General features: G+C 41.2%; 1 protein-coding gene across 1 annotated transcript in view; it reads right to left on the reverse strand.

Annotated features, from left to right (window-relative positions):
* Positions 1-27,222, reverse strand: part of NDRG1 (N-myc downstream regulated 1) — a 40,165-nt gene that overhangs the window by 8,157 nt on the left and 4,786 nt on the right. Inside the window, exons 2-9 of the mRNA XM_085053622.1 lie at positions 17,817-17,895; positions 15,072-15,107; positions 7,710-7,815; positions 6,164-6,284; positions 3,882-3,944; positions 2,257-2,317; positions 1,712-1,798; positions 432-488 (exon numbers count right to left, since the gene is read on the reverse strand). Coding sequence (XP_084909748.1) covers positions 432-488; positions 1,712-1,798; positions 2,257-2,317; positions 3,882-3,944; positions 6,164-6,284; positions 7,710-7,815; positions 15,072-15,107; positions 17,817-17,879 — 594 coding nt within the window. The 5' untranslated portion in view covers positions 17,880-17,895. The remainder of the gene's footprint in view (positions 1-431; positions 489-1,711; positions 1,799-2,256; positions 2,318-3,881; positions 3,945-6,163; positions 6,285-7,709; positions 7,816-15,071; positions 15,108-17,816; positions 17,896-27,222) is intronic.

Below are 27,222 nucleotides of genomic sequence, written 5' to 3' on the forward strand. Positions count from 1 at the left end.
GTTTTCCATTGCATTTACTAACAATTTCAAGCACAGCAAAGCAGCCTCAGAAAACAGTCCAGCACTTTGCATTAGGCTTGCACTGAGGCGCACCATTAGCACTAATAACCAGCTGTCACAGAGTTACAATCATATTATATAAAAAAGTCTGTGGGGTTATCCAGCTCAGAATGTGAGCATGTACAGCTCCTATACCCCTGTTTAAGTGCTGGCTGCCCCTGCTGGAGTTGTCACAACTGAGATGCACTTGAGGACTCAGGACTCAGCAAACCCCATGGCAGAACACCATCCCCAAAATGCTGGGGATGTGAATCCTGCCTCACAGTTTAACTTCATCCTTTGTGATTTAAGGGAAGGCTTCTCCCTTCCTCCCAGCCCCAGCAGGTAAATACAGATGACTGAATACATCAGAGGAATCTTTTGAACCTTACCTTTCCAAAGAGATGTGAAATGACCATGTCTGGCAAAGCATTTGTCCAACCTGAAATCTGAACAGTAAGATTGTCAAGTTCCTGCTATTAACACAACCCCTGAAAAAAATGACAACTTCCAATTACCCACAAATAGACCAATGGATGTTTCTTTGCTCTCTCTATATGTACAATACCATAAACTGATAGTTTCGCCTCTCAATCTAACTAGAACACCATTAGGGGTTTATATTTGAGTCATTCTCAGTAGATGTCCTCACTAATGCAGTTATATAGGGAACACACTGTTACAGGGAATTATATAGGGAATACATAATTACATGAAGTTATATAGGGAATCACTCACTCCAGGAACACCAAGCAAAACAGCCAGAGGGTGTCATTTAACCATTTAACCCCACTGCCCCCTCTCCTCCCTGACAACCCACGCTGACACTGCAATGGAATTGCTGCCATAAACCCATGACCCACAGTGAATGCTCCTGCTTTGGAAGGACACAAGAGTGTAGAGCACCTGCACTCTCAGGTGTGTAATACTCGGGAGGAGGAAGGCAGAAGCACAGGTATGGACTAATTTAAAGCAGTGAGGCACTGGGTGAGAATTGAAATGGGTCAGGAAGTTCATTTCATCATTGAAAAGTTACTACATTTCTTTAATTACGTTTGCCTATCAGTTTATTTTCGTAAATTTGATCTTGGAATATATTAGTAACTAAGCCGTGAAAGAAGGTTACATCCTAGCTCTCCTGTTTCTCCTAGGAGCTTCTCTTACTTGAAGATTTTCTGGTTGTGTGGACAATCTGTCCACAGTTACTGTAGCTAATGCTCTTTCTTGAATGCTTTTGGCATCTAAGACTCACAGAGATGATTGAATCACAGAGGATGCTGTTCTGGACATTTTTCTGTGCTCTACTTCATGTTTCGGACTGTGCTGGTAAACAAAGCCATGGAAAAGAATGAACTGAATGCTACACTCCACTTGATAGTTTTGGAAACATCTTTCAAATAAACTTCATGTCCAGGTAAACTTTTTCCCAGCAGTTGTGAGCTTTTAAGAATTGTCTCAGCAGCTCTATTGTGCCACATGTATCTGTTTCCCCTCTCTCAAAGTACTTATTTTTATCACTAACCCTGTATGAAGTATTTTTGCAAATGGAAGAATAAACCTAAAGGAATTTCCCCAGGATATTTTGTATCTGCCTTGACACACAAGATTGCCAAGTGCCTCGTGTTCCACAGGCTTGCAGTAAGATTTATTTTTCTAACTTAAAGATGTTTACCTTAGTTGCTGCCCAGTCCATCCAGCCTTCAGCACAAGGGTTTACATTAATGAGAACTAATCCCTCCACCATCTCTGGATAGTTTAACTGCAAAAGAGAAGATTTAAGATTCATCAAATATCCTTTGCAACTTGACAGTCAGCAAAATTTTAAATTAGTTAATTATCTCCTGGGGAGGTAAGTGGTAGGTTTAGTTTTATCTTGCAGAAAACAAGCATATATATGGAAAAGAAAATTTCATTAGAGCAATTCAACTGAGCAGCTGGAGAGCATTAGGACTTAACTTTTTCTCCACCCTCAGTTTAAATAGAGAACTCCCATTATAAAAACCTTCTGCAAATTAACTGGGTAGAGCCCAGGCCTTAAAATGGAAAATCTAGGTCTTCTGGATTAGCTGTCCTGCAGATTGTGGTATTTCACTTAAAAGCCTGGCTTGCATACTTAGCTGGGCATGGCAGAACAGGAATTCTCTCTGCACTCCATGAGGATAACAACATGGAAGGGAATTCGGGTTTGAGGCTTTAGGGAAGCTCCACAAAACTTACAGCAAATCTGGTTAAAACGTAGGCACCAGCTCCAGTTCCCATTCCTATGATGGTCTTCAGTCTGTACAGCAATAAAACAGAAGAGACAAATGAGGAAGAGTGCTGAAAATAAATCCCATCAGTAGCCTTCCTCTTTCACATTCTGGCTCAGCCTGGGTAAGCTGTGGACCCTCAGCAACATCAGTGGCCCCAGCAATATTTGCAGGACCCTCATGCATTGCAGGGCAGCAGCTATCCTCACTTATCTCTAAGTAAATATACTGAGCAACCACAGCATTGTTCTGATCCTGGGAGGAAATGGTTAGTCTCTGCCAGAAAATCTTACAAGATACAGAACTGAAATCTGCAGCCGAAACACAAAGCTCTCCCCTCCCCAGGCTCCCCCTGCCCTCCCATCACAGCTATCCAGCTGGGGCACTGGTTCCTCTCTAACAGGGGCTGGCAGGGAAACATCTCGTGCTATCCAGTCACTGGGGTGATGGAGTTTAAACTTCATAACCAAACAGGGCAGAGACAAACCAAATATTTGCATTAACTGAAATCAGGTCTAAAGCATCACCTTCAAGGTCTTAGAAAATACATGGAAAGGAGGACTAGACAAAACCACTCAGAAAAACAGGTTATTCAATGCTTTTAGGAAAATACCTCAGGATAGTTTTCATTCCCATTACCAATATTAAATCAAGACTTTGTAAATACACTCCAGTTTAATTGATTTTCAAGGTACTGACGATATTGGTAGCAATTTTTTTTTTTGCACAGTGCAACAGAATTGGCAACCCTGTGCCTTACATTAGGCATTTCAAAGAACACATCCCTTAAGGAGGAAGTGAGGTAAAGTGGTCCAAGGTACTGTAACAGCTGATTACAACTGCGCAATGTCGTAACTGGGGAGCTGGTCCAGCCTGTGTTTTCCAAGGCTGCCTAACCCTAAATGCCAAATTGTCTCTGCTTGGTCTGAAAACCCCTTGGAGGTATCTATCTGCCCTCTCCACTGGGTACCAGGAGCAGAGCTCCACAGGAAAGGAACCTTTCTCAGCTACAGGTCCTGCTAAAGCTAAGCTTTTAAGGGAGGACATCCCACCAAAGTTGGTGCAGGTAGACAACCAAGGAACTCTGCCACAAAGTCTCTTGACATTGGCAACCTGGGATCTGCACTTGGTAGATGTAGTAGAAGAGGCTTAGGGAGGTCAGACTGACCCCCTAGTACTCTCAAGCCACAGAAACAAAACAGTAAATGTCTTCAGATGGGACTCTGCAATTTTTTTATCATGCTTAACCACACAGGAAAACGTGGGCTGTTACAGTGAGAACAGATTGTCTGTGCCCTGCCCCTGCGAGGGTGATGCACAGAAAATACTGGAGGAAGCCCCTAAATTAGGCACATGGGATTTCTCCTAAGTTGCTTCCTGTTTAAAAATAGACATTTCAAAAAGGACCAAAAAAAAAAAGTCTTTTCAGAAACCAAGGCAAAAGCAATCCATCTATATAACAAAGGAATCCAAAACAACCACAAGTGTAGCTCAAGCAAACAAAATGTCAGACAGCCAGGCCAAAGCAAATGCCTGCTCTTTCAGTGAGCCACATAGAGAATAAGAAAAATAAGTAAACAATTCTGCACTCACCCAAACTGTTTCAGGATTCCAGGAATCATTTCAGCCAGCTGATCCATGGAGGGATACACATACCTACAACAAGCATGTGTTGGAGGAGTTAATACACCACTGCCACCAGTGTACGCTGGCATATTTAGAGACTCAGCGATCACTGTAGATTTAGTGCCAAATGTGAATTTAAATCAGGAGCAATTAGCAGAAATATGAGCATAATCTATATATATATGTGTTACAGAACATATATAAGAACAAAACAGACCACAATGAATCTTTTCCAAGGAAAATTAACTCTTAGAACTTATGAAAAAGTTTGAACCAGAGAGAGGAGTTTCCAGCCACATTCACTACATTTGTATTTCTGGTCCACCATAAAAAACGTTTGCCTGTATTGCAAAATCAGAGACTACAGAAATGAGGCCTAGGTATTTGGCAAAAAACTTACATGTGTGTTTTTAGGGACACAAACATTACCACAGCATAAATGAGAACAGTTTTTCATTAATATTGATGGAGAAAATGAAAGCCTAAGAAAGGCTATGAAGCTGCTGAGGAAGGCTCAGTAAAAACAGTTATTTGTTAATGCTCCTGGTCTTCTTCAAAGCAGAAACAAAACTTTGAGGGAAGGAAATTCTGAGTGAAATCTCATCTGAGTAGCACATGGAAAAAATCTTCCCAGAGTAGCTGGAAAACATCTGCCTAGGATGTTTTTAAATCTTTGCTTCCTATCAGAGCTACACCTAATGATTCCCTAGTTTAGCCTCCAAATTATAACCAAATAAAAACCACTGAGGACTGCAAAACCTTTTCTTTTCCTACATTTTCTTGTTGGTAAATTAAACCTTTTCATGACAAAAACTGGTGCTACTGCAACAGCTTTGGTCTGGGAGACCTTATTGCAGCTTTTCACTACTTACAGGGGACCTATAAGAAAGAGGAAGATAAACTTTCCAGCAGGGCCAGTTGTGACAGGAGAAGGGGTAATGGTGTTAAACAAAAAGAGGGTAGATTTAAATTAGATCTAAGGAAATAGTTTTTTTTTTTTTTTTTTACAATGAGGGTGGTAAACCAGAAACAGATGGCCCAGAGAGGCTGCAAATGCCCCATCCCTGCAAGCATTCAAGGTCAGGTTGGACAGGGCTCTGAGCAATCTGATCAAGTCATCCCTACTCACTGCAGAGGGTTGGATTGATGACCTGTAAATTTCCCTTCTAAACCAAACCCTGATTCTGTGACTCAGATTGAGGATGCTGGTCTCCCAGTTGCAAGGCAGGTAGACATAATAAAGTTAATATTGCCATCATGATTTTATCAAGCAGAGTTCTTCACAAGCCACAGATCATGGTTTCCCACTGCAGCTGACAACCCAGAAGTGTTAACACTTGCTCAGGACATGAGGGCTAAGGCACTTAAAAGCTCATGATTTAAACAAATGCAAAGAAGGGGTGACTGAAATAGCTTTGTAGGCTGCTCTGGTAGACAACTGGGCCATTGCAGCTAACAACAGCATCAGACCAGCTTAAAAATTAAGCAGGGAAATAGACTGGCTCATGCAATAAGGGTACTTATAAGCTCCTTAATACGTAGCTCTTACAGAACAACTGGTCCTGGCCTTGTATCCTCCCCTTGGCACGTTGGCTGCTCCCTTCCTCAGCCAAGCTGACTCCTACCCAAGGGGCACCTCAAGGTAAACCTGTCTCATTTGACATTAAACGGGTCAAGCATTTTGGCAATGACAGTGCTCATGGCACAACATTTCCGAGAGTTACAGCATTGTACCTGGCACACTCAGGAATATGCAGCTATCTACCGTCTTCTGTGGGGGTTCATCACCTTGTTACTGCCCAACAATTTGGATTTTCCAGGTAGGCTATCAAATTATCAACATCTACCATGCTGCCATTTCACAAAGACCACAGATTTGGGTAGGACGTTATGTGGAGGTTAATGCCTATCTTGTTTTGTGGTAATTTAATTTTGTATTTGTATTCAGGATGTCATTAGAAAACAAGCTAACTCAGTATTTAAATTAACAAGATGTAGGCGCCTGTCAAGGAACTTCTTTACAAGCAGTCTCATTATCAGAGCTGAAAAACAAAATTACAGCCCCAAAATCTACAACGAAACAGATCTCCCAGAACTCCAGTACTTTAAGAACAGTGTCAGGATTTAAGTTCAAAAGCCAGCTACTGTGCTTGCTGCAAGTACTATTTTATGAAATTGCAGATTAAGACTTTTTTTTTTCCAAAAAGAGGATAACTATGGAAGTATGGACTGTTTCCCTGACAACTCACCCAGCCTGGAAAGATGGTGCTCCATCCTGCTGACCAGGTGCATCCACGTGGCAGACTGCAAAGTGCTGGGTGATTTCCTGCATATCCTCAAAGTTGAAGAGAGGGTTGAAGCAAGTTTTATCTTGAGAAGGAAAAGAAAACATGAAACAATGCTGAAGGAAACACTAAGTTTGCAGCTATAAAAATAATATATTCACCTATCCTGCAGGTTAATGAAAAGTTGAATTTATCAGGTCAGCCAAGGTTTGTCCAATGTATTTTTGTACCTGCTAGAAGTATTTGCTTGGTACACCTAATTCCTCAATTATTCTTTATGCAAAGTAAAGATACTAACAAAATGTAGTGAAGGGTATTCATCCTAGGTTTTGCCTTAGATTAAATTATCCATTTCCTTGTCATTTTTTTATCGTGTTGAAACAAATGTAGGAAAAAAAAATTCAAGGCTAAATTTGTGACTCGTGCTTTTGAAAAATATTACAAGTTAAACACTATGTGATCATCTGCTGCAGACAGCTCAAGACAAAAACATTCTTCTAGGATACTCAGTGCTATAGGCTCCAAGTTTTGAGGTGATCTGATATCTGATTTTTAAGCAATGTTAATGTGGGGAGAGGATTAGCATATTTTCCTTCTGGTGTGGACAGCACCATCTTTGAGATGCCTAGAAAATGGTTTAATATTCTCTGTGTGTTTCTGAATGTCCTCACACAATATACATGCAAAATCTTGGCAGAATATAAAATACTTTTAGCTCAAATCACCTGTAGGAGAATATGAAAGTTTGGGAAAACTTTTTAATTCTAGAAAGAAAAAGGTTTTATTCAAGGATAGGTTCCAAGTTATCTCTGCCCTGGTTTACTGAAAATCAAAAAAATAAAGACACTTCTGCAAAACAAGCAAGAAAGCATATTTTTTTTGTCTTATTTTTAATAGCCAGACTTTAATGATCTGCAGGTGTTTTTAAATATTGATAACTGATTATGAAAGAGTGAATTGAGTGCAACAAGTAGTGCTGACAAAAAGAACAAACTCTAGAGCAGGTCTGGATATTAGCTCATTCTATGACAGATAAGATAAAAAGCACTTAAAGTTTTTTTCTAATGCTGGCTAAGAACACAAATCCAGCACTCATTTCATCATTCATATAAACCCAAGTAGCACAAGACTGGTTATCAGGCAAGACCCAAAGCCCCAGCAGAGTTGCTTTTTCAGCCCTGCTGGCAATACATTGTGAGCCTCCCCTGGAGGTTTCTTTACAGCATTCATACACAGTTGCTATGAACTACCAGAGATCTTGTGCTTCTTTAACTGAAATATTCCAGTTACTTGCTGTGCAAGGATAAAAAATATATATACATACATATATATATAAGAGAATTACACTTGCAGTCAGAAAAGACTTAGGTGACATCTAACATCTTCCAAAGCACACAAACAAGGACCTGGGAAGGGTTTCCTAAGCACTGCTGCTTTCACACCTCTGGTTAGGGCGGTGCTGTGACAGAGCCAGGCCACCCCTGTGCTGGTAAATAAAGAGTTTACTCACGGTTCAGCCCGATGTCATGGTAGGTGAGGATGGCTGGGCGATTCCCCCTGGGAGTGCCACACATGGTGACACGAACTGAGCCATGCACAGTCTCCACATCTTGCTCCTGGGAGAGAACAGGGAGAACCTGTCAGGGATTGTCCAAGTGCTCCACAGCTGCTGCAGCAGACCTTGATCAGCCACGAGCACAGGTCCTGCCCATCCCAGGGTCTGCTCTGCAATCCTTGCTGGGGGCTCTGTGCTAACATTTTACACTTGGCTGTCACCTACTCCAGCCCACAGACCACCACAGAAGCACTCAAGCTGGCAGCTCTAACCAGATGCTGAAGGAATAGTTAAACAATTTTTAACCACATTAAACAGCAGAATAAGAAAACATGAAGAAAGCAATTTGTTGTAATGACACGTAAAATAACAGGAGCTTATAACTAGGACTCCCAACATTGCAAAAGTACAAGTCACCAAGATAAAATATTTCTGATTTCTAGGAAAAGAAATCTAGCTGAGCAAATAGCCACTATTCCCCAAAGAAAGCAGCATTAAGTGGCCTGCACTTGCTTATTTGCCATATAGATTTATTACACTGTGAAGCCTTGTGATTGCAGTAGCCTTCTCAATAAAATTGGCAGCCACATGTGTTTGTTTTATGGCTTGTGACGCACAGACCTGAGCATAAACCCAACAGCCTAAAGTTTGCTAATAGAAAAAAAATGAGCACAACATTGTGGTGATTATCGGAAAAACATTAAGTAGTAAACTGCTATTTGGTATAACAAGAGTTTATACTACTTATTGATCTTAAAGCCAAGGACACCTTCATTACCAAATCAAAGTCCTCCTGAGCACAATCTTTGGCACCTCTACCTAAGTTAGATGTGACTTACACAAAAGATGGAAGAGTTTTTGGTTCTTTTGCACTTGAAATTCAGATAAACAACTCAATATTTTGCAACATGTACAAAGGGAATCACAAACTCACTGCTATTTCTGACACTTATTTACAGTACAGTTACACTCACATAACCATCCCAGTAGTATACAGGTAGTAGCCAGTCTTTGCATCTCACCAGAAACCTTTATTTATGGCACAGGACACAGATATGATCCATGCCATTCATTCAGCACTGCCTGCTGCTGCCAGGGCTTGCTTGACTTGCTCTGTGCAATAACACCCAGAGGCGAAGTCCAAGTTAAATTCAAATCTATTTAAAATTATGCTGTAGAAATCAGATGCACAGCCTCTGCAAAAACCTTTAAAAGAACTCTAAGTATCTGAGGCTATAATTCAACCTAAATCTCAGCTCCCTAATTTGAGACAAGGAACACATTCCATATTTTGTTCAAGATAAAGTTTCTAGGCAACACCATACTACATTTCATCTATTTTCCCTTGAATTACAATTACATCAGTTTTAAGTTACAACTGAAGCAGTAAATCAAGATCTAACCCCCTTGTACACAGGACAAATTAAGCATCACTGCTCTCTGAACTATACTCCATCAAAACTCTAATTTTCAGCTTTTATATCTCCTTAGAGACTCATTCCTCTGCATACTCACTGCATTACTTATCAAGTAGGCTGTATCTTCCACATCTAGGACCATCCTTAGGCAAAACAGGGTGACAAATCCAGCAAGTCAAACAGAGGACGGGTGGCAGGTTTTTCACTTTGTCCCAGTAGGAAACTGGGTTATATAGGCAAGCTGCTCTCCTACATAGGCTTATGACTCCCATAATGCCCAGCTGGGGAAACCAAAACAGACTAATTCACAAGGATGTCATTCTTTAATAGGATTTGAGTCAGGTTTGACCAGGGGAAGAACGTACTCAATAGAGGTCAGACATCAAAGATGAACTAAGTCCCTGCCACACAATGTACAAAGTGCCAAATTTCAAACCTGGGAATTAGCACAGTCTTTCCTGTTGCTGTTTCCATCAGGTTTTGATAAGTTTAGCTTCATTTCACATTTTGTTATCTGAAATGCTGAAACACCCCAAACAAACTTAACTCAATTCTGATTTAATTTAGCATATTTCCTAAAAGCCAGGATTAAAATTTCCAGTAAACACAACGGACTGAAAAATTAGTCTAAGTAACAATGATTCTGAACAACAAAACCAAGGCCTTTTAAATGCTTGATATCTAGTCTTTTCCAAAACAGGAAAGCAACATTAAGTTTAAAGGATTCCTGTATCAGCACACTAATGTCACTAAGTTCAGCTTTTGGCGGAAAATACATTATTGTACATTATAAATTGGGTATATCATTAACATATACTATTAAAATATAATTATAGAAAGGTTTGGGTTGGAAGGGATGTTAAAGATCATCTAATTCCAACCCTCTACTGTGGCTAGGGATGCTACCCATTAAATCAGATTGCTCAGGGCCCCCATAACATTTTATATCATTAATATATATTGGGGTATTGTAATTATCTAATACTCCTGAAGAGATTTGCAGTGCCAGTACATAGTAATTATTAATAGCTGAAATTATATAATAATGGCATTTAATATTTTCCACATTCTTCTCTCCTACACATAGCTAATTTAGAAAAGAAAAAAATCGATAATTTGGCAACCTCAACACAGTAATGAGTGTAAGCATTATTGTGTAATGCACCTCCTGCTGAGTGTGGAGTATTGAAATTATTTTCTCCTCAGTTAGAGGCTAATAGGCATTTCATATAATCAGATTTTTGTTGCCAGAGCCTTCCAGTAACAACAATTAAAATCCAGAACCTGTTTTGTTTGCAGGGAGCACATTCAAGATTCAGAATCTTCCCTCGTCATGCATTTAAGTCTGTTCATGGTAGATAATACCAAACCCTTGAACCTGCACATCCCATTGACTGCCACAGCTAATTCCTCTGGAACTGGAAACCTGAGTCTAGTTCAAACTCAGTGTCAACTAAAAATAGTTCAGAGACAACAGGTGACTGTGCTCCCAATAACTGGCATAACAAGTCAGTTTAACAACTGGCTTAATTCCTCATTATCACAGCAAGACTCCCCTAATTCAAAAGGGTTGTGCTATTTTCCTGTAGCACAGATTCTTAATGGGAAATACTCATGAGGTTCTAAAAAACAATCAATTCAAACCAGTTTGTTTGGTGACATCAAACCAACAACTTCACATCCCTATTGATCCTATTAAAGATCAAGAGATTTGTCTACGTGATGTAGGGATGGATGTTTTCAAAATGCAGAGCACTGAAAACAGATGGCAGCACATCCCAATCAACATCAACATTATAGTAAGAGGCTCTTCACCAACTGATTTGTATTAAAACACTATCTTGGAAAAAAAAATCCAAGGTACACTAATCCGATAGAAGGATAAAGACAAACACACCATCTGTTCACATCTCTCACTTTAACAGAGGTGCAGTCTTATCTGAGTGCACTAAACACACATAAAAACACTTTCAATATGTGCAATTTAAGGGAGGCTGTCTCAGTTTCAAGGAGCTGGTACATTCTAAAATAACAATTTTTATTTTTGCTTCAAGTGACCTTTTTATTTTTTCATGAGGTTATAAGGGGGAAGACAGTTTGTTATCACACAGGAGGGCTCATTTATTCCTTCCCCTCTCTATCCTGGCTAAGGCAGACATGGATTGAGAAACATGTTTATGAAGAAGTTGTTTTCCGAAGTAGGGAATATGCAACCAAAATATCTCAGATATATAAAAAGGGAAAACTGCACACACACACTGCATATTTTGCTAAATACATCATATTTTATATTTTAAGTAAAATACTGCATTCCATCAACATTATTTTAAAGCTTTCAAATATACTTAATCTTCAATTACAATCTCATGCTTTTATTTTAATTCATAATATTATGACTGTTAAACACACCTCCCTTCTCTAGCCTTGGAACTGAGGGAAAAGCTTCAGGGCTTTTAGAGAAGATTTAAATAGCTTTTGAATTGCTAGGAGACGGTGTATTTTAAATTCATATTACTTAAGAACTTTATTGCAGTAATACCTGCATAGGCTATTTTTTTAACTTCTCTTTTTCAATATCTTGGAGATAAATATTTGAGCTTTTAATGTGGTATTTCAATGTTGAGTTTCAAATCCCCTTTGCCCTGAAGTTATTTAGCATTTTCCCCCAAGCTTTTTCTACTCTAAAATAGAATTTCAGTTCATCTTCTGCTTGTTTTTTCCTAAAACCCCAATGAACACATTTTCACTTATTTTTCTTTTTTTTTTTTTTTAATTTGTTAACATTTCTATTCTAAATTAGCAATATTAAGAAAAAGGTTCCCCAAACCAGTTTGGGAGTCAGGTACTCTAACAAGGATGATGACTTCAGGGGTAAATTCAAGTGACCCTGCTAAGGCGGAAGCCAACAACAAAAACTGTGGTGCAGGAACTGACGCAGGTTATTGCGATAGCTCTGCCCAGGGATTCTTCCTAGTCCGATTAGCACCGGGTCACCCTGCTCTGCTGAGTGCAAAACCACAGCCACCCCCATCCCTTTCCTCCAGCGTCCCAAAAGGATGAGGAAATCCACACAACACCCCAAACTGCATCCCCCGTGCCAGCAGGAATCCCAGCTGATTCCTCTCCCCTTGCAGGGCAGATCTTCCCTTCCCCGAGCAGGGAGGAGGAAGGAAAGCAGAAACGGCTCTTGAGTGCCTATGGATACAGATGGCCACGAGCCATGGATTGCAAGGGACAAACTCATCTCTGCCACCTACAGCTGCCACACAACTCCAAGTTTTGCTTATTTACAGAGAAAACAGTGTCCTGATGGACTGAAACACAGAGCTGGGAGAATATACACAGTGACAGGGATCCAGGGCTCCATGAGCTCCAAACCTACTGAGCTGGAGAATACACAAATATCTCAAAAAAATACAATTAAAATGTGCTTGGCACGAAGACAACAAAGCCACACAGGACACAGTGCCCTGCCTCGGTTTATCATCAGTTATGTTAAAACAGGTTTGGCCAGGAACTCTCCCCTTCTTGAGACACAGAGGACCTTTACTTCAATTTTCAGGTGGGTGCCCCAGACAGACACAGTAACAGACAAATTGCTGACTCGAGGTAGTTCAGAGCTGTCAGTTCTTTCATCTCTTGGCCAGCCCCTGGTAATGTCACAAAGACTTTCTGCCAGAGAATAACCACACATATGTGCTTTCAGAGGTGAATGGCCCACTATGCAGTGGCTTACTTTAAAAATGGAAAGCTATGTTTAACTCCAGTCTGTCTAGAACAGCATGTGAAGTAAGAATCTATTTTTTTCCAAATCTGAGTAACTAGATAAAATTTATCCTTGGAAGGAAAGCACCTCACAGACAGCTCTTGTCACCAGTGGCAGAAACAAAGTCACTAACTGAACAGTGCTTAACTTGAGCCCAGAAGGATGAAACAACTTGCAGTGGATATGGACACCCACATTCATTAAAAATAAACAGCTCCATCTGCCAAGCACTGATCACTTCCTTCCCTGGCCAGGTCCATCCTCTTCCCAGGGAGCTCATGGGAGAGGTTGTTCACTAAGAGCACTTCAGCTTCAGTCTCAGTCCTGAGTGACCTGGGTGCTCTGGGGCCACACATGAACTTGTCTAATGAACTAAACAATCAAATCTCTCACAGGAGCTCCAAACCACTTTTTCCACAAATCAACCACAAAACAACTTAAAGAAACTTAGGGAGGGTACTTGTGGCTTCAAGGACCAAAGCCAAGTCTCCTCTGCAGTCACAGATCTTAACAATGCATTGAGACTTTGTTTCCTGAACTAGAACAACCAAAGATTAAACTTTAACAAAGATAGATCATTAAAAAAAGTAAGAGCTGGCAGAACAGGGCTAAATGACAAGAACCACTGCTCTGGATTAGTGACAGTTAATCCAAAACATGGAGGGAAAAAAAGCAAAAAAAGCTTAGAGAATTTGATCTTGCAAGTTAAAAAAAATCTATATATACACATGGTTTACAAACCAAGCAATTTATTCCAAGAATAGACATGAAATATGGGTCACTTCTGGATTCTTAATCAAAATACCACAGTATTCCTGCTAGCAGACTTAATCTGGGATTCAATTTAGACCAAGTGATCAATCTGGACCCACACAGAAAGCTTCTCTCATGCTGTGCACAGTCCTGCAAGAAGCTGTATGGTAACAATTTTAATTTATATTTATCAAGACTTCAGGCAGTGGATTTCATCAGAAAAGATGAAGGGGAAGATGCAGGATAAGTGCAAACTACAGGTTTGCTATAGAAGTAAGAACCATTGAAAGATGAAAAAATGCCCAAGATAGCTCTCCCTTGATTTCCAAGGAAAAGGCTGTTGAATTTGTGCTGTATTTTTTAAGCAATTAGCACAGCATTGAATAAAAATATAGACAGGTGCCAATAAACTGCAGCATGCAACAAGTAGAGAAGGGTTATTTCCTTCAAGGAGCCGAACACAGACTAGAACAATTTAACAGCTTTCCCCATTCCTGCACAGTCTGCCTCTGTTTCTATACCTCCTGATAAAAATGAGACACCCAGTGAGCCTCTTTTCCCAGCACATTCTCTTTGCCCTCAGCAATGGGAAAACACCACTCACACTGCTCAAGGCAAGTAACACTCCCTGCTCTCTATCCCACTTCAACCTAGCCAGACTCCTGCAGCAATTCTTTGTAATTCCTTAGTCTCAGCTTAAGAACAAGCAATGAAACTTCTCAGTCAAAAGCCCAAATGGCAATAAAATAGGAGGAGGCAGGAGAGTTAAAGTAATTTCTCAAAAGCATGACATGCAGGGGAAAGTGGAGGGTCACTGTGTGACTTGATGGTGTACTTTATGAACTCGAATATTCTGGCTCTAAAGCATATAGAAATACCATCCCTCCTACTACTGACAAAACTGATTGCTTAGCCCCTTCCACCACCCCACAGGCTTCAGGAATATTTGGTAAAATTTCAACAGCAGAACGGGATGCATCTAGAGGAACATTTCCTCTGAGGAAATGCATGCACACTGCTAATGAAAGCAAATTAACTGGGGAAAGTGTGTGTCCATGTGGGAAGGGAATATACTGTTTTCACTACCACTGCCAAAGAATCCCATTCTCTTCGTAAGAATAGAACTGCTTGCAAACCAGCCACCCCTTTTGACTGAAACTTTCTCAGCTCCAGTCTGAAAAGGCCCCCTGTGGTTTCCTTCACATGGCTACAGCACAGCCCCATTCAGACCCCTCTCCCACAGTAACAGCATTCGTGGAAAGCAGGCAGTCCCTTCTGGTCACATCTTGCTGTTTTCTCAAATGTCAATTCAATCTCCCCTCTTGCAAAAAGAGGGGGGAAAAGAAAGAAAAAAAAAAAAAGAATAACAACTTTACTTGCCTGGACATCGAAGTCTGGAAGGAGGCGAGTGATAGCCTGTGAAGAGATTTGAAAGCATTAATGGAAGTAACTTGCAGCTCCAGAAATCCGTGCTGGGATATGTGTTCTAGCCCTGCACTTCTGCACCTGAGAGCTCTCTGCCCATTCAATGAAAGCTCTTCTAATGAGCATCAAAATTCACCCAAGAGCTTTTAAACTCACTAATCTTCATGGAGAAATGAAAGTAAAATACTAGATTATAGACCAGCAAAATGAAGGACAAAAGCTGGTGCATCCTTGGTTGTTAAATCTCTGAGCAATACACTCACAAGGAGCAGTGAAACAGTGAACTTTTCTCCATCCTTGTCACAGCCATGAGCAGCAACAGCCTCAGTCCTGCCTAGGATTGGAAATCACCATTCAAAAATCCACTGAACACTTGCAATGCAGTTAAGCAGTCATTACTGGGATTTTCTTACACAATGTGGACAATGGGAAGGGTCTTATTCCAGCCAAAATTAGCCTTTGCAGTGTTTGGGAGGCTGGCTGGACACAGAGGTCCATTCCAACCTGTCACCTGCTATAGCTATTACTGACAAACCCCTGCACCTGCCCAGGATCTCCACCAGAGAAGGAGTTGGGTGACAACCTCCTCACCTCCAATAGTCTACAAGGCTCATCTCTTAATAGGAGGAAGTGTCTTATAGTTACCTTCTTCTGTTAAAGGACAAGAAATGTCAAATTCTTATTTCCAGTGCAGGGCTGAAAACAGAGGGAAGAGCAGCCAAGCAAACACTTTATGCTGCAAAGTGCAAAAGAGGCCAAAGCTTGAAAAATAATATTGAGATAGAAAGGAAAGCTTTGGAATCCTGGCAAAGAGATCACCCAGCCTCAGAAACCCAGGTAAATTAAGGACAGAAGTCAGAAGCACCATAGCTGCTTTCTTGGGCAATATCATCTCAGACAAGGGACCCTCAAAGCATTACAGTACAACCTGTAATTCTCACACCTGTGACTTCTAGCAATTAGGCTCAGTCTTGGACACACAAGCAACTACCTAAGATCTGACTGAGCAGAAATAATTTTGCACAGCCTTAGCTTTAGACAATATGCTGTTTTAATCTCACTATACTGTTGGTCCCATGACCTTTTAAATACAGCATTTCATCCACTGTTGTTCCAGTGGGACCTAGAGTTGAAAGGAAATAAATGTATGGGGCATTTGTACCAACAGCATGTGAAATAAGGCTGATCATTGCTCAGGAATAGAGACTTGGCTGTGGCAAAAACCCATGCACAATAAGACAGGACAGAACTTCAGAGTGCATCACCCAATAACCCACTCAAAACCTGCTCCACTGTTCATCTTAACATGTGCTAAGCATCTCTCAGGGCAACCTTTTCCGACTTCTCAAAATACATGAAGTAACTTCCTTCATCTATGTGAAAATGCCCACAGAGGAAATAAAGCTCTGTCCTAGTTTCCCCATATAGACAAAATTTAAGGCAACATCATGAACAAAAGAATAGAGGGCTAATTTTCAAGATTCCAAATTTTGACCCATGAGCTACAGAAACACAGGAAGTTAATCAGTATTTTAAGATCTTTCTGAACATTGAAGCAAAGATATTCCAGTACCAACAGAACTTCTGCTTAGAATCTCCTTTACTTCAGTAGTACTGAACAATATGGGCTTTAAAAAGGGGTCTTAGTTTCTGAAAAGTTTGAGTGCTGCATTCAGTGGTATCCAAACAAGCTCTGCTTTCATGCAATGTCCTTGGCAAAGGAGCTGTGTTTAAAGTTTCTCTAGCCATTTTACTGCAGTCACAAGTGGAAATGATTTTCTGAAGTGTTTACATAAAAGAGGGAGGGAATAAAAAAAAAGTAGTAGAAAGAGCAATGAATTCTGGTGTATAAGACCAGAAAAAAAAAGCGCACAACACATTTATATACATAACTGTCAAGAAATAATATCACTGGGAACAAGAGAAAAATCTTTTGATTCAAGAAAAAGTTGAGATGTTTCTTCACATATTACAGTGAATTTTTTGCCATGAACATACCAAAGCACAGAATATGGCTACCACTGAAGAGTCAGATAGCCACTGAATCCAGATGTTGGTGATAGATTTTGGTAAAAAAAAAAAACACAAACCAGTGCAATAGGAAGTAGAAAGCAGTATTAAAAGGTTAAAATAAAAAAGCTAGGATGTTTCTATCTATGCTGTAACTCCAGTGGCTGCACCAGGCTGTGGGTTGTGCGCTCAGCTGCCTGTAACTCATAGCTCAGAGCACTCAGAGGACCAGAGGGGCTCAGCCCTACCTCTGGACTCAGCTGCGCCCAAAGGAAAAGGATCTCTCTGGGAGAGGCAGCTGACAGAGCAGAGTCTGTCTTTACATTGAGAAATCTGCAGCTATAGAGGGATGAACATGAGATTGCCCAATTGGCACCGTTTGATGCTACAGACACCCAGAGCTGTCATTATTCAGAGAAGAAAAAAATGTAACTATCATAGTAAAAGAGCAAAACCAAACAAGAGGAGCAAATAATTAAGGCTCAGTTTGGCAGTATAAAAAAAACAAACCAAGACAACAAAAATCAAAAAAACCCCAAAAAGCAAACCAAAAATCTATTCTTATTCCATCTTCAGTTTTTCTTGTTTCTTCCATACAATATGATCGAAACAATCTAAGAACACTTGGGCAGTTCCAACACCAGTCCTGACAGAAAACACATAAGCTCTAAAAAGCTTCAAAATAATTACCTCCTCCTTCTCCACCAGAGGTTTCACCTCTGCAAGGTGAGCATCCTGGAACTCTGTTGACATGGTCAGTAGTTGATATCTGCAAAGAGGAAAAGATATTTGTTCTCAGTTTGCATCAAAGATTAAATACAGGAACAAGTAAAGATCCTGCTCCACCCAGCCCCCACAATGACCCACTCTTTCAGGTTATAGTTTAAAAGACCTCTGCAAGAAGGTTGTAAATCCCTTGTAAAATGCCTCCTTGGTTTATTTATATACACACTCCTGCACAATACGAGATTAAAGAAATATTAAGGCTGCAAGATCAAACAGAAATTTGAAGCTTCAAAGCAGGGAATACTGAAGGACACAGGGCAGGGACCAGTGGAGAGAACCATGGAAACCATTATGCCACAGCTGAAAGAAGACATAGCTAAATCTACATAATTACCTTCTGAAATTTGCTTGCACACTTGTTTCTGAAGCTTTTTTTTTTTAATTTATGGAGGGTTCCCTCATTATGCCCCAGATTTTTTACAGTGAGAAAACTGAACTGGACACATATTAGCATCATTTTACTGTCAGATTGATGTGCTACATTCTTCAGGACAGATAAAAATCAGATACTCCTTTAAGGGGACAGCAAGGTTCGTGCAATTATGCTATTTTCAAAACTGTCAAAGGAAGGAACAAGATTGCTGTATCCTGCTGTAGACTGTGATGTCCAGCCCTCAGCTGCAGGAAGCTTAACTGGGAACACAGACACAGCCAAACCCCAGGAGAGGAGGCTGCCAAGGCAAACAGAGTCACAGGTCGTGGCTCAGGTGCAGTGCACCTTCTATATGGGGCCAACAGCATCTCACCTCAGCGACCACATCAGCCCAGACTGGGAGGGGAGAACAGCCTATTTTCATTCTCTTGACAAAGATAAGGCACCAGAGTCAGATGGCTGCTCCCTATGAAGCTCTAATAAATGACTAAAAACAGTTCTCAAAAGAGATCCTAGAACTATTGCAGCAGCAGGATGGCAATGCAGAAGTCTGTTTATTACATATCCTTTAGCCTGCTGGAGAAATGTAATATCATGTGGGGCTTGGGCATCTTTAATAAATTTCCAATTTTGTCCATCTGCACCATTATAAAACAAACTAAATATTTACTTTTTAAGGAAATTTTAGAACTGTCTCAAGTAAAGTATATGAGAAAGTGTACTCAAAGCAAACCAAGAGGTTGCAACACATTTAGGAATTATTGACTAAGTGTAACTGAACACATTTTAATTATTTTCTGAAGATAAGCACAGAACTACAGAACACAATTTGCATTGATTCTTTAAACCATGATTTCACATCTCCTGACTTAAATCTGATTTAAGCCCATCAGGCTGTCTACATAAATGACCTGATGGCTCAGGAAGGGCTGTGAAGCCCACAGGAGCAACCAGGCTGTGGCAGCAGCAGCATTTTTCACTCTGCCCCATGGGTTACTTCTATGCCTTTGTCCATGGGCAAAGATGCTCTGGTGACAGTTTGCAGCACAGCTGGATGCTGCAGAAAGCTACAAAGGGACAGTCAGACTAAAAAAGTTAATGCTGGAAAAACAAAGGTGACCATGTACATGCAAATAGCTTTGGATTTTAGAAACTCCTCTTGCTAGCTATGCCATTGGGGAGATTTTTGGTAAAAATTAGACCAGGGATTTTAAGTTTAGAGAAATGTTCATAAGTATTTTACATCACCAGTTGAGGCATGAAGACAGGACCAAAACTGACCCCACTGCCAGTGCTCTGTAATCAAAATTTATGAGGTGACATCAGAGGTAATTAAATAGTCAGGACACTCTGATTCACCCTTTTCACCAGGTTTTCCACTGTTTTGTCCATTACAGATTTTAATAATAAAGAATAAACAAAAAAAATTGCAAAATTTTGAGCAACTGCAAGTGACATTTTAGCAAGCATTACATATTTTTGTGATTACAGCCATCTATGTAGTCCACCATTCTACACAGTGAGCAATTGTGCATGGCAGAGAGGAAAAATAAATGCTGTTGCAATATTTGGAGGTTGAAATATTCATATCAATTGCATATGAAGTCGAAGGGTCCTAAGCTAAAGGGCTTTTTTTTTTTAAATTCAGCAAGTTCTGTCAAGAAATATACCTTAACATTGTACCTAATCGTGTGACAGGAATTAGAAGTGCAAGAGATTTTTCTATGGTTTTCCCATAGGTGAGGAGAGTAAGAAACCAGGTCCCCTGCAGTTTTCCAGTAAGAAGTGGCTCAGGGAACAAAGCTGCAGCTACTGTTTGTGGAATAGAGATGTTTACATGGGTTACTTTCAGATTTACAGGGACTCAGAGCATTGACTACAAATGAGCAAAAAGACTGTGCCAAAAAAGAACACGATGGACGCTTTTTATCGCCTTAAAAAACAATCCTGTTTTCATAGCAGCTCAAAGTTGTTGTTCTATGTTTCTGAAAGAGCCAGCATTAGGAAGTGCTGACCAGCAGATTGCATGACTGCCACCAAGTTTGCTGAACAAAAGCCCTACCTTCACCAAGTTCTCACTTTAGGAAAGATACCATATCTTGGAGCCACAGTGTTTTCAGATCAGACACTTCCAAGCTCTGGGTATTCCTTCTGTGCATCAGGAACACCTGAAACATTCCTACCAAGTGACAACCCTGTGATAAGGCAGGATAACAACACCCTGCTTGTTCACAAGAGCGGCAAACAAAGCCCTGCTATCCGACAGCACTGTAAAAAACATCTTATTTTCCAAGGAGAAAGATGGGGAAGAGGCTTTGTACCACCCTTGTTCAGCACAAATTTTATACTTTCTAAATAGGTGCTTTGTGCTGTCCTCTGTTATGTGACAGGGCAGCTCAAAGCTAATGTAACTGCATAACTCTTCTAAATAGATAACCGTACAAGCATCCCTTTATGCACATTTCAAAGCACTTGCCTCACAGATGCCTTCCAAAGACAAAGTTCATTTATATCTGCAAGCAGTAGTGTAAAGTTGCCAGCCTGGAGAAAAACAACTTTTTTTTCACTCTGCTTGGCCAATTCAGCCTGCTGAGAGGTCCCAGTTCTCCTCTCCAGGACAAGCCATTTCCACCCAGTAGCCATCCACTGCCCTGTACACAGATACCTGCTGCAATTACTGCTCAGAGGTTTAATTTTTAAAAGAATTATACTCCTAAGAGAAAACAAAATGTTTAGGACACTTCTGCAGCTAGCAAAGTGCTTTAAAACTGATGGCATATCTACCTTTGCCAAGTAGTAGGAAAGGCATCAGACTCTAGGAAGCCAGGAAGGTGTGGGGAAGGGTGAAGTCATCTATGCAATGCTGTGTTGACTAATTTCATTCAGAGGCTTTTCTGTACCCATTCCAGCCCTATCCCACTGCTCCAAAACCACTGCAGTAACTGTCATAACCAAGACTAGTAGCTCAGGAATCTGTATTAGGAGGATAGTTATTTTGATATTAAAGGTTCAAAATACATCCCCTTTCCCTCTGTATCATCACTGGAGGGACAATCACTGCTGCAGCCTTGTTTTGGTAGCAGAAGGTACAGGATAGATGTGCAGCCTGACTGTGCATAACACAGATCCCAAGAAAGAGGCTAAGAAGGCACCCACCAGGCCATCCTCAGACACCAGCAATGCAGCAATCATAAATGCCAAGCATTAGGGAATATGCATAGATGTGACCAAATTCCTTTCAAGCACAGAAGCAAAGCAAGTTCCAAGATCCCCCATTTCAAGATTCCTGTTTCTGAAGGCACATGTAGGGCTGTCCAAGCTTGTACCATGAGGTGCATCATCAAGCACAATGGTCTCACACCCATAAAGGGCACTGCTACCAGCACTACAGGATTTATCTCTGCCCTCACACCCAACTGTTTTTTTATGTACTATCATAGAAAACAAAGAGCAACAAAAGGCTCTTGCCTGAGTGTTTCATAAATAAAGTTTAACCTCAAAACTGGTTCAACACTGGTGGCAGAGATTATTCTCCTTTAGGGTAGAGATGTGTAGAAGGGTAACCAGAGCAGCCTGATGGCATTTTCATCTCTGCAGGATGAGCAAAGCAGCAGGGACAGCAGTCGCTTTGCATGTGGGATTAAATCCTCATGAGCATCTAATGGTAAAGAGGGAAACACAAACATGGGCACTGAGGGCTGCAGCTCCCATCAACTGGTGCTGCTCTCTTTGTTGAGAGAGGGACTGTGAGAAACTTGTGCTCCAGGACCACAGATGGGAGGTGTTTCCAAGCCAGTCACACCACTCTGCACTTTATCCCTTGAAAGCTTCAGATGTCCTCAGCACTGTCACCAAACAAGGTAGGAAGGACAGGGTGGCAGAGGTTTTGTGCACCTGTAGCAGCTCCCAGAACAATTATGCAAGGATGAGACAAAGATCAAGAGAGCTAAGATGTCTCCAAAGCTCTGAAAAAGTTGATTGGAAAATACCCACATCAGTTCCAGGTCAGAAAAATAACCAAACAGCTCAAGCCTCTGACAATGAAGCAAGGAAAATTACTGTGATGCTCTAACAGCCTTTGAGCCTTCCACATGGTCAATTAAACCTCTTCCAGTCATTAACAGTAAATCATGTAAACTCGTCTGACTGACCCTAACATAAACATGGTTACTGCAAACTGGAGAGCAGCTTGAAAAAAAAACTTGTCTTCACTAAGCAGAGACTAAACAGAGACAAGTGGACACCAATCCAAGACAGTTCATAGCACCCATGTATGTTTATGGGCCATAATGCATCTCTAAGTGCAGTTTACATTTCAGGTATTTTATTACAAAGTTGACAAATTAATCTTCCTCTTTGTGAATCAAATGATTCATCTGCAAGCATCCCAACAGTTCATGCATAAGCATCTGCCCCCACTCTGCCCTGTTTAAACTACTCTTTGTTACAAGCGTTGGCATCACGAGGTCCTTTGTGTACAGTTACTGACTTTCTCTGACATCGTTCCATACAATAAACCATGAAAGAGGTTTTACAGCAGTTCCTCCCCTTTAAAAAAGGCAAATGACTTTTGACAGTTAAGTAGGATCTGAATAAACAGTTTGGGCAGGAAGTGTCAAAAGTTGAAGACACTCATCTACCTGGGACTCTCCAGGCTTCCTTACCCTCCAGTTACACATTATCTCGATTTGCAACTACAAGTTAATAACCTGAGACAAAGGAAGTTTCAAAGCACAACCCTTAAATAGCCTGAAGTTTCAAATGAGAAAAGGTCAGGAATCAAAGCATTAAATCAAATGTTATCAGGGAACTGAAACAGCTACACTGCCTGGTGGTCTCCAGTTCATAGATGTCTTGTGAGCTGCAATCCCCCAGCCCTGTCCAAGCACAGCACTCTGCTGATACTCAATTTCATTACTTTTTTCTAACCATTTTACTTTTATTTTCTTTCAACCCTCTTTGTGAGCTACTCCACCAGTATGTTTTTGTGAAGGCTCTAGTTGAAAATGAGAGCTGGCATCCAAGAATAAAAAGAACAAATGTGGGTTGTTAGGAGAATAATGTAGCATAACAGTGATTTTTTCAAAGCCAAAAATCCAAGAAGAGCTTGAAGTTTTAACCATTTTTAAGTTTACACTTTTGCTACGTGCTAATCAAAGTGATTAGGAAAACAAAACCTTTCAGCCAACAACTCGAGCCCTGTGCCAAGGAACAGCCGGGTGAAGCCACAGGGAGACAGTTGCAGGGACAGAGCCAGCAGCTGAGCCACCAGCAAGGCACAGCTGGGGGGACACAGCATCTCCCCATGCCCCACGTGCTGGCAGCCGGGGCTCTCTGCTGCAGAAGATCTCCAGGTTCACCTCCTCGGGTTTGTTTTCACCCATGCCCCTGGCTCCAGTGGCTGGTGGACACAGCTCAGCTGTGGTCACTCTGGGATCAGACACAGCCTGGAAACTGCCAGTTCCTCAGACCAGGGGCTGTCGCTCTCCACAGCACGAACCACACTGGCAGCTGCTCATGGACAGCAGCATCAAAACAGGGAGCTGGGAGCAGCCCTTCTGGCTACCCCACAGATGTTGAGCAATAAACTGTTGCAATCCAGCTTGCACAACGCTCTCGCTGTGGGATGCAATGAAAAGTGTTCCTTAGAAAGCCTGAGGTCCTCCCATGTTTCAGAGGAGTAGAAGCTGGCTGTGGGGAGGGTGTGAGCTGGCCAAAGGACATGCCTGCTGTCCCCATGCCTTGCTGGACACCCCTGCTGTGCTCCCCCTCCCAAGATAATGAGCAGCTCTCTCTTCCTAGCTGGCAGGGAAATGGAAATATTTCAATGCCTTAGGGCTTTTTCCTACTGTAGCAATCCCTAATACTACCTATACTATAACATCACAACTCCACGAGGGACAAGTTACAAACCCTAATGAAGTTCTCCAAAATTCTTTAGCATCTGGCACCTGAAAGTGCCTCAGGTCATCTCTCTGTGACAAGTGGTTATCTCCAATAATGCAGAGTTTCTTTAAAGAGACTTCAAGGCCAGGCTGGATGGGGCTCTGAGCAACCTGGCCTAGTGGCAGGTGTTACTGCCCATGGCAGGAGCATTGGAACGAGATTATCTTTAAGGTTCTTCCCAACTCAAATCATTCTAAGATTCTGTGAAAAACCCCAGTGGTTCTCAGACCTCCCTGACTATGAGAAGTGCTGCCAGCCCAACCTCCTTCCTTAAGCAGCCACCATGCACTGCTGACTGTCCTCACAGAGCGTGAAGGTGCAGGAAAGAGGCGGGAAACCCAGGGCTTTCCTAAGACACACTACATCTAAGCAGCCTGATCTTATTTACAAACACAGATTTGCCCTTTCACACTGGTGCCGGTGCTGTTTCAGCTTTAAAGGGCTCCAGGCCATGGGTGGCAGCACTGAAGGGTGAGAAGAATGAAGGGCAATCAGCTGTTTTCCTAAGCTTTGCTTCCTCACACCCACACCCCAGCCACCCTGTCTCCTTCCACTGCCCCAGCACCATGTATGTACTCAGAAGCTGTGATCTGTATAGTATGAGCTCATGAATAAATGTAAATTAAGAAACATCAACCTTAGCTGTGATGCTTTGTAACTTAAGTCCTCATCATTGCAACATCAATGTGAAAATGCAAAATTCAATATAAAGAATCCACTATATACTTGTGAGGGTATATACCCAGCATCTGTCCCACTGCTCCTTCCACTGACCACACACAAAGGTCTGAAAAAAAAACATTAAAGGTGATGCACCAATACAGGACGTGACACCTGCAGTACACTGGGGTGTTGGGCTGGGCTTTGGGGGAAGAGGAAATAACATCTACTGCAGAGACAGATTAGGCATTTCATAGCATGGAAGAGACTGCTTCTGCCACAAAGATTACGGTCTAAACAGACAAGAAACAAGCTATTGTTCCTGCAGCTCACCAGTGTCAGGACATGGTCCCTGCCCCCTCCTATTCTCAATCTGCCATGCTTTAATAGCTCAGAGCTGCTGCCCAGCTGCAGCCACTTCAACAAGTGGGTGGTTCTGTCAAAGTTAGAGGGAAAAACATACTGAGATTATTCCAGAAGGGAGAGGCTCACATGCACCCAGAGATGAGGAATGTTGTCTGGCTCTCTAGGTTGCACCCTCACAAGCATATAATGGATTCTTTATATGTTTTGCATTTTCACATTGATGTTGCAATGATGAGGACTTAAGTTACAAAGCATCATAGCTAAGGTTAATGATGTTGCTTAATTTACATTTATTTATGAGGTCATACTACACGGGTTACACCTTCTGAGTACATAGAAGACTTGTTCTACCACCTATGAAAATTGCTTGGTCATTGCTATTATAATTTCTTTCTAACTCCTGCCAAAATGTCTGGGCTGAAGTTTTCCATGATGAGTGCATGAGAGTTTTTGTTTGTTTGTTGAGGAGAAAAGCATAATTTATGGATATTATTCTGTTCCCGTGCATGGCCAGTTCCCTTTTCTAGGATGAACTTCAGCCTTCTAGAGTTTAATCTGAACTCAAACCTTGCACAAATGGCCATTGTGTTAAGACACATCTATCATTCTTCCCACGCAAGTCGCTTTATAAAGTTACCCATATTTAAGCATTTTCACATGCTGAATTTCTTGGGACTACATCTGGGTAAAAGTCTTCCATCTCCTGCAAGCCTCGGCACCCCAAATCCCAATGTGATTTTCCCAAGGGCTGAGCACACAGCTTGTACCACAACAGGTGGCTCTGGTGAGACACAGTCTAATTCAGCACCATCCAGTACCAGAATACTTCTTGCTTCTCAAGATAAGCTCTTTCAAAATCCTTCAAAGTGAGTAAAAAGCAGTTCACCATCCTCAGCTGACTTATTTAAATCTACACTTCAGGTTAGTGCCTATTACAGACAGAGGACTTTGTTATCACTTTCCAGGCTGTGTTTACAAGAAGGGTTGGAGTTATACGTGTCCAAGCTTTTATGTAAGATTGGGATTTTATATGAACTTCATAAAATTCATAGTGTTTCACATGGGGAAAAAAAAATGTGATGCTCTTAAACTGAATAATCAAGGACACATAATATAAAAGGTCATCATAAAATTCTGCAGTGCCTCTACTGCATAATTAGTCCCAAAGTCCAGTATGCCACAACTTTGTCCAAGGATAAAAATACATCTTAAAACTTAGCAGGGATATGTAACAGTACATGCAAAGCATGTTTAGAGCACTCCAGAACTATGGCAGCAGGAAAATGACATCATTAGTTTGACAAGGTGCACATGAGCTTCCTGAAGGAAGCAACCTAAAAACTCAGAGCAAGAGCAATCCTTCCTTCCTTTAGCAGTCATTTCCCATCTGGACTTCTGTTTACTGTGTTCACAAATAAAAGTTCCTTTGAAAGTTGCATCCTACTTTGCTGATTGCTTTTCCAATACACCTTATGCCTACCTGTTAACACACCACTCTATACATAAAAACATATTACCACTTTTTTGCTTTGAATACCACTGCCTCCACCTACAGAGTCTTTATCAGGGCATTAGAGTTTGAGATCCTTTTTACTTAGTTTGTACTTCTTAAAATTCAGAAGTTCTTAAAGTCAGGTTGTGAAAGTGGTCAAATAGCAAGGACAGAAAAACTAAACACACAAAACTAAACCCAAGCGATGGTTGAAAGCAAGTGGCAAGATTTGTTTTGCTGTGAGTTCAGTTTTCATGCTGCACCAAGTCCTAAGGTTTGGTGTTTCCAATAGTCTCTACATCATCTGCATAGTACCCTACACATCCATGGTAGAAAATAAACTAAAAAAGCTATACTTTTGAAGCTATACTTAGGTCAGGCAGGAAGCAGCCAGTTGAAGGCTTGGAAAAAGTAGTGAATACTCAGTTTTAAAAACAGGTCTCGAAAAGGAAGATCTATATTGACCAACTTCC

This window comes from Lichenostomus cassidix, chromosome 2 (genome assembly GCF_008360975.1).
Source record: "Lichenostomus cassidix isolate B80296 chromosome 2, HeHo_3.0, whole genome shotgun sequence".
NCBI lineage: Eukaryota > Metazoa > Chordata > Aves > Passeriformes > Meliphagidae > Lichenostomus > Lichenostomus cassidix.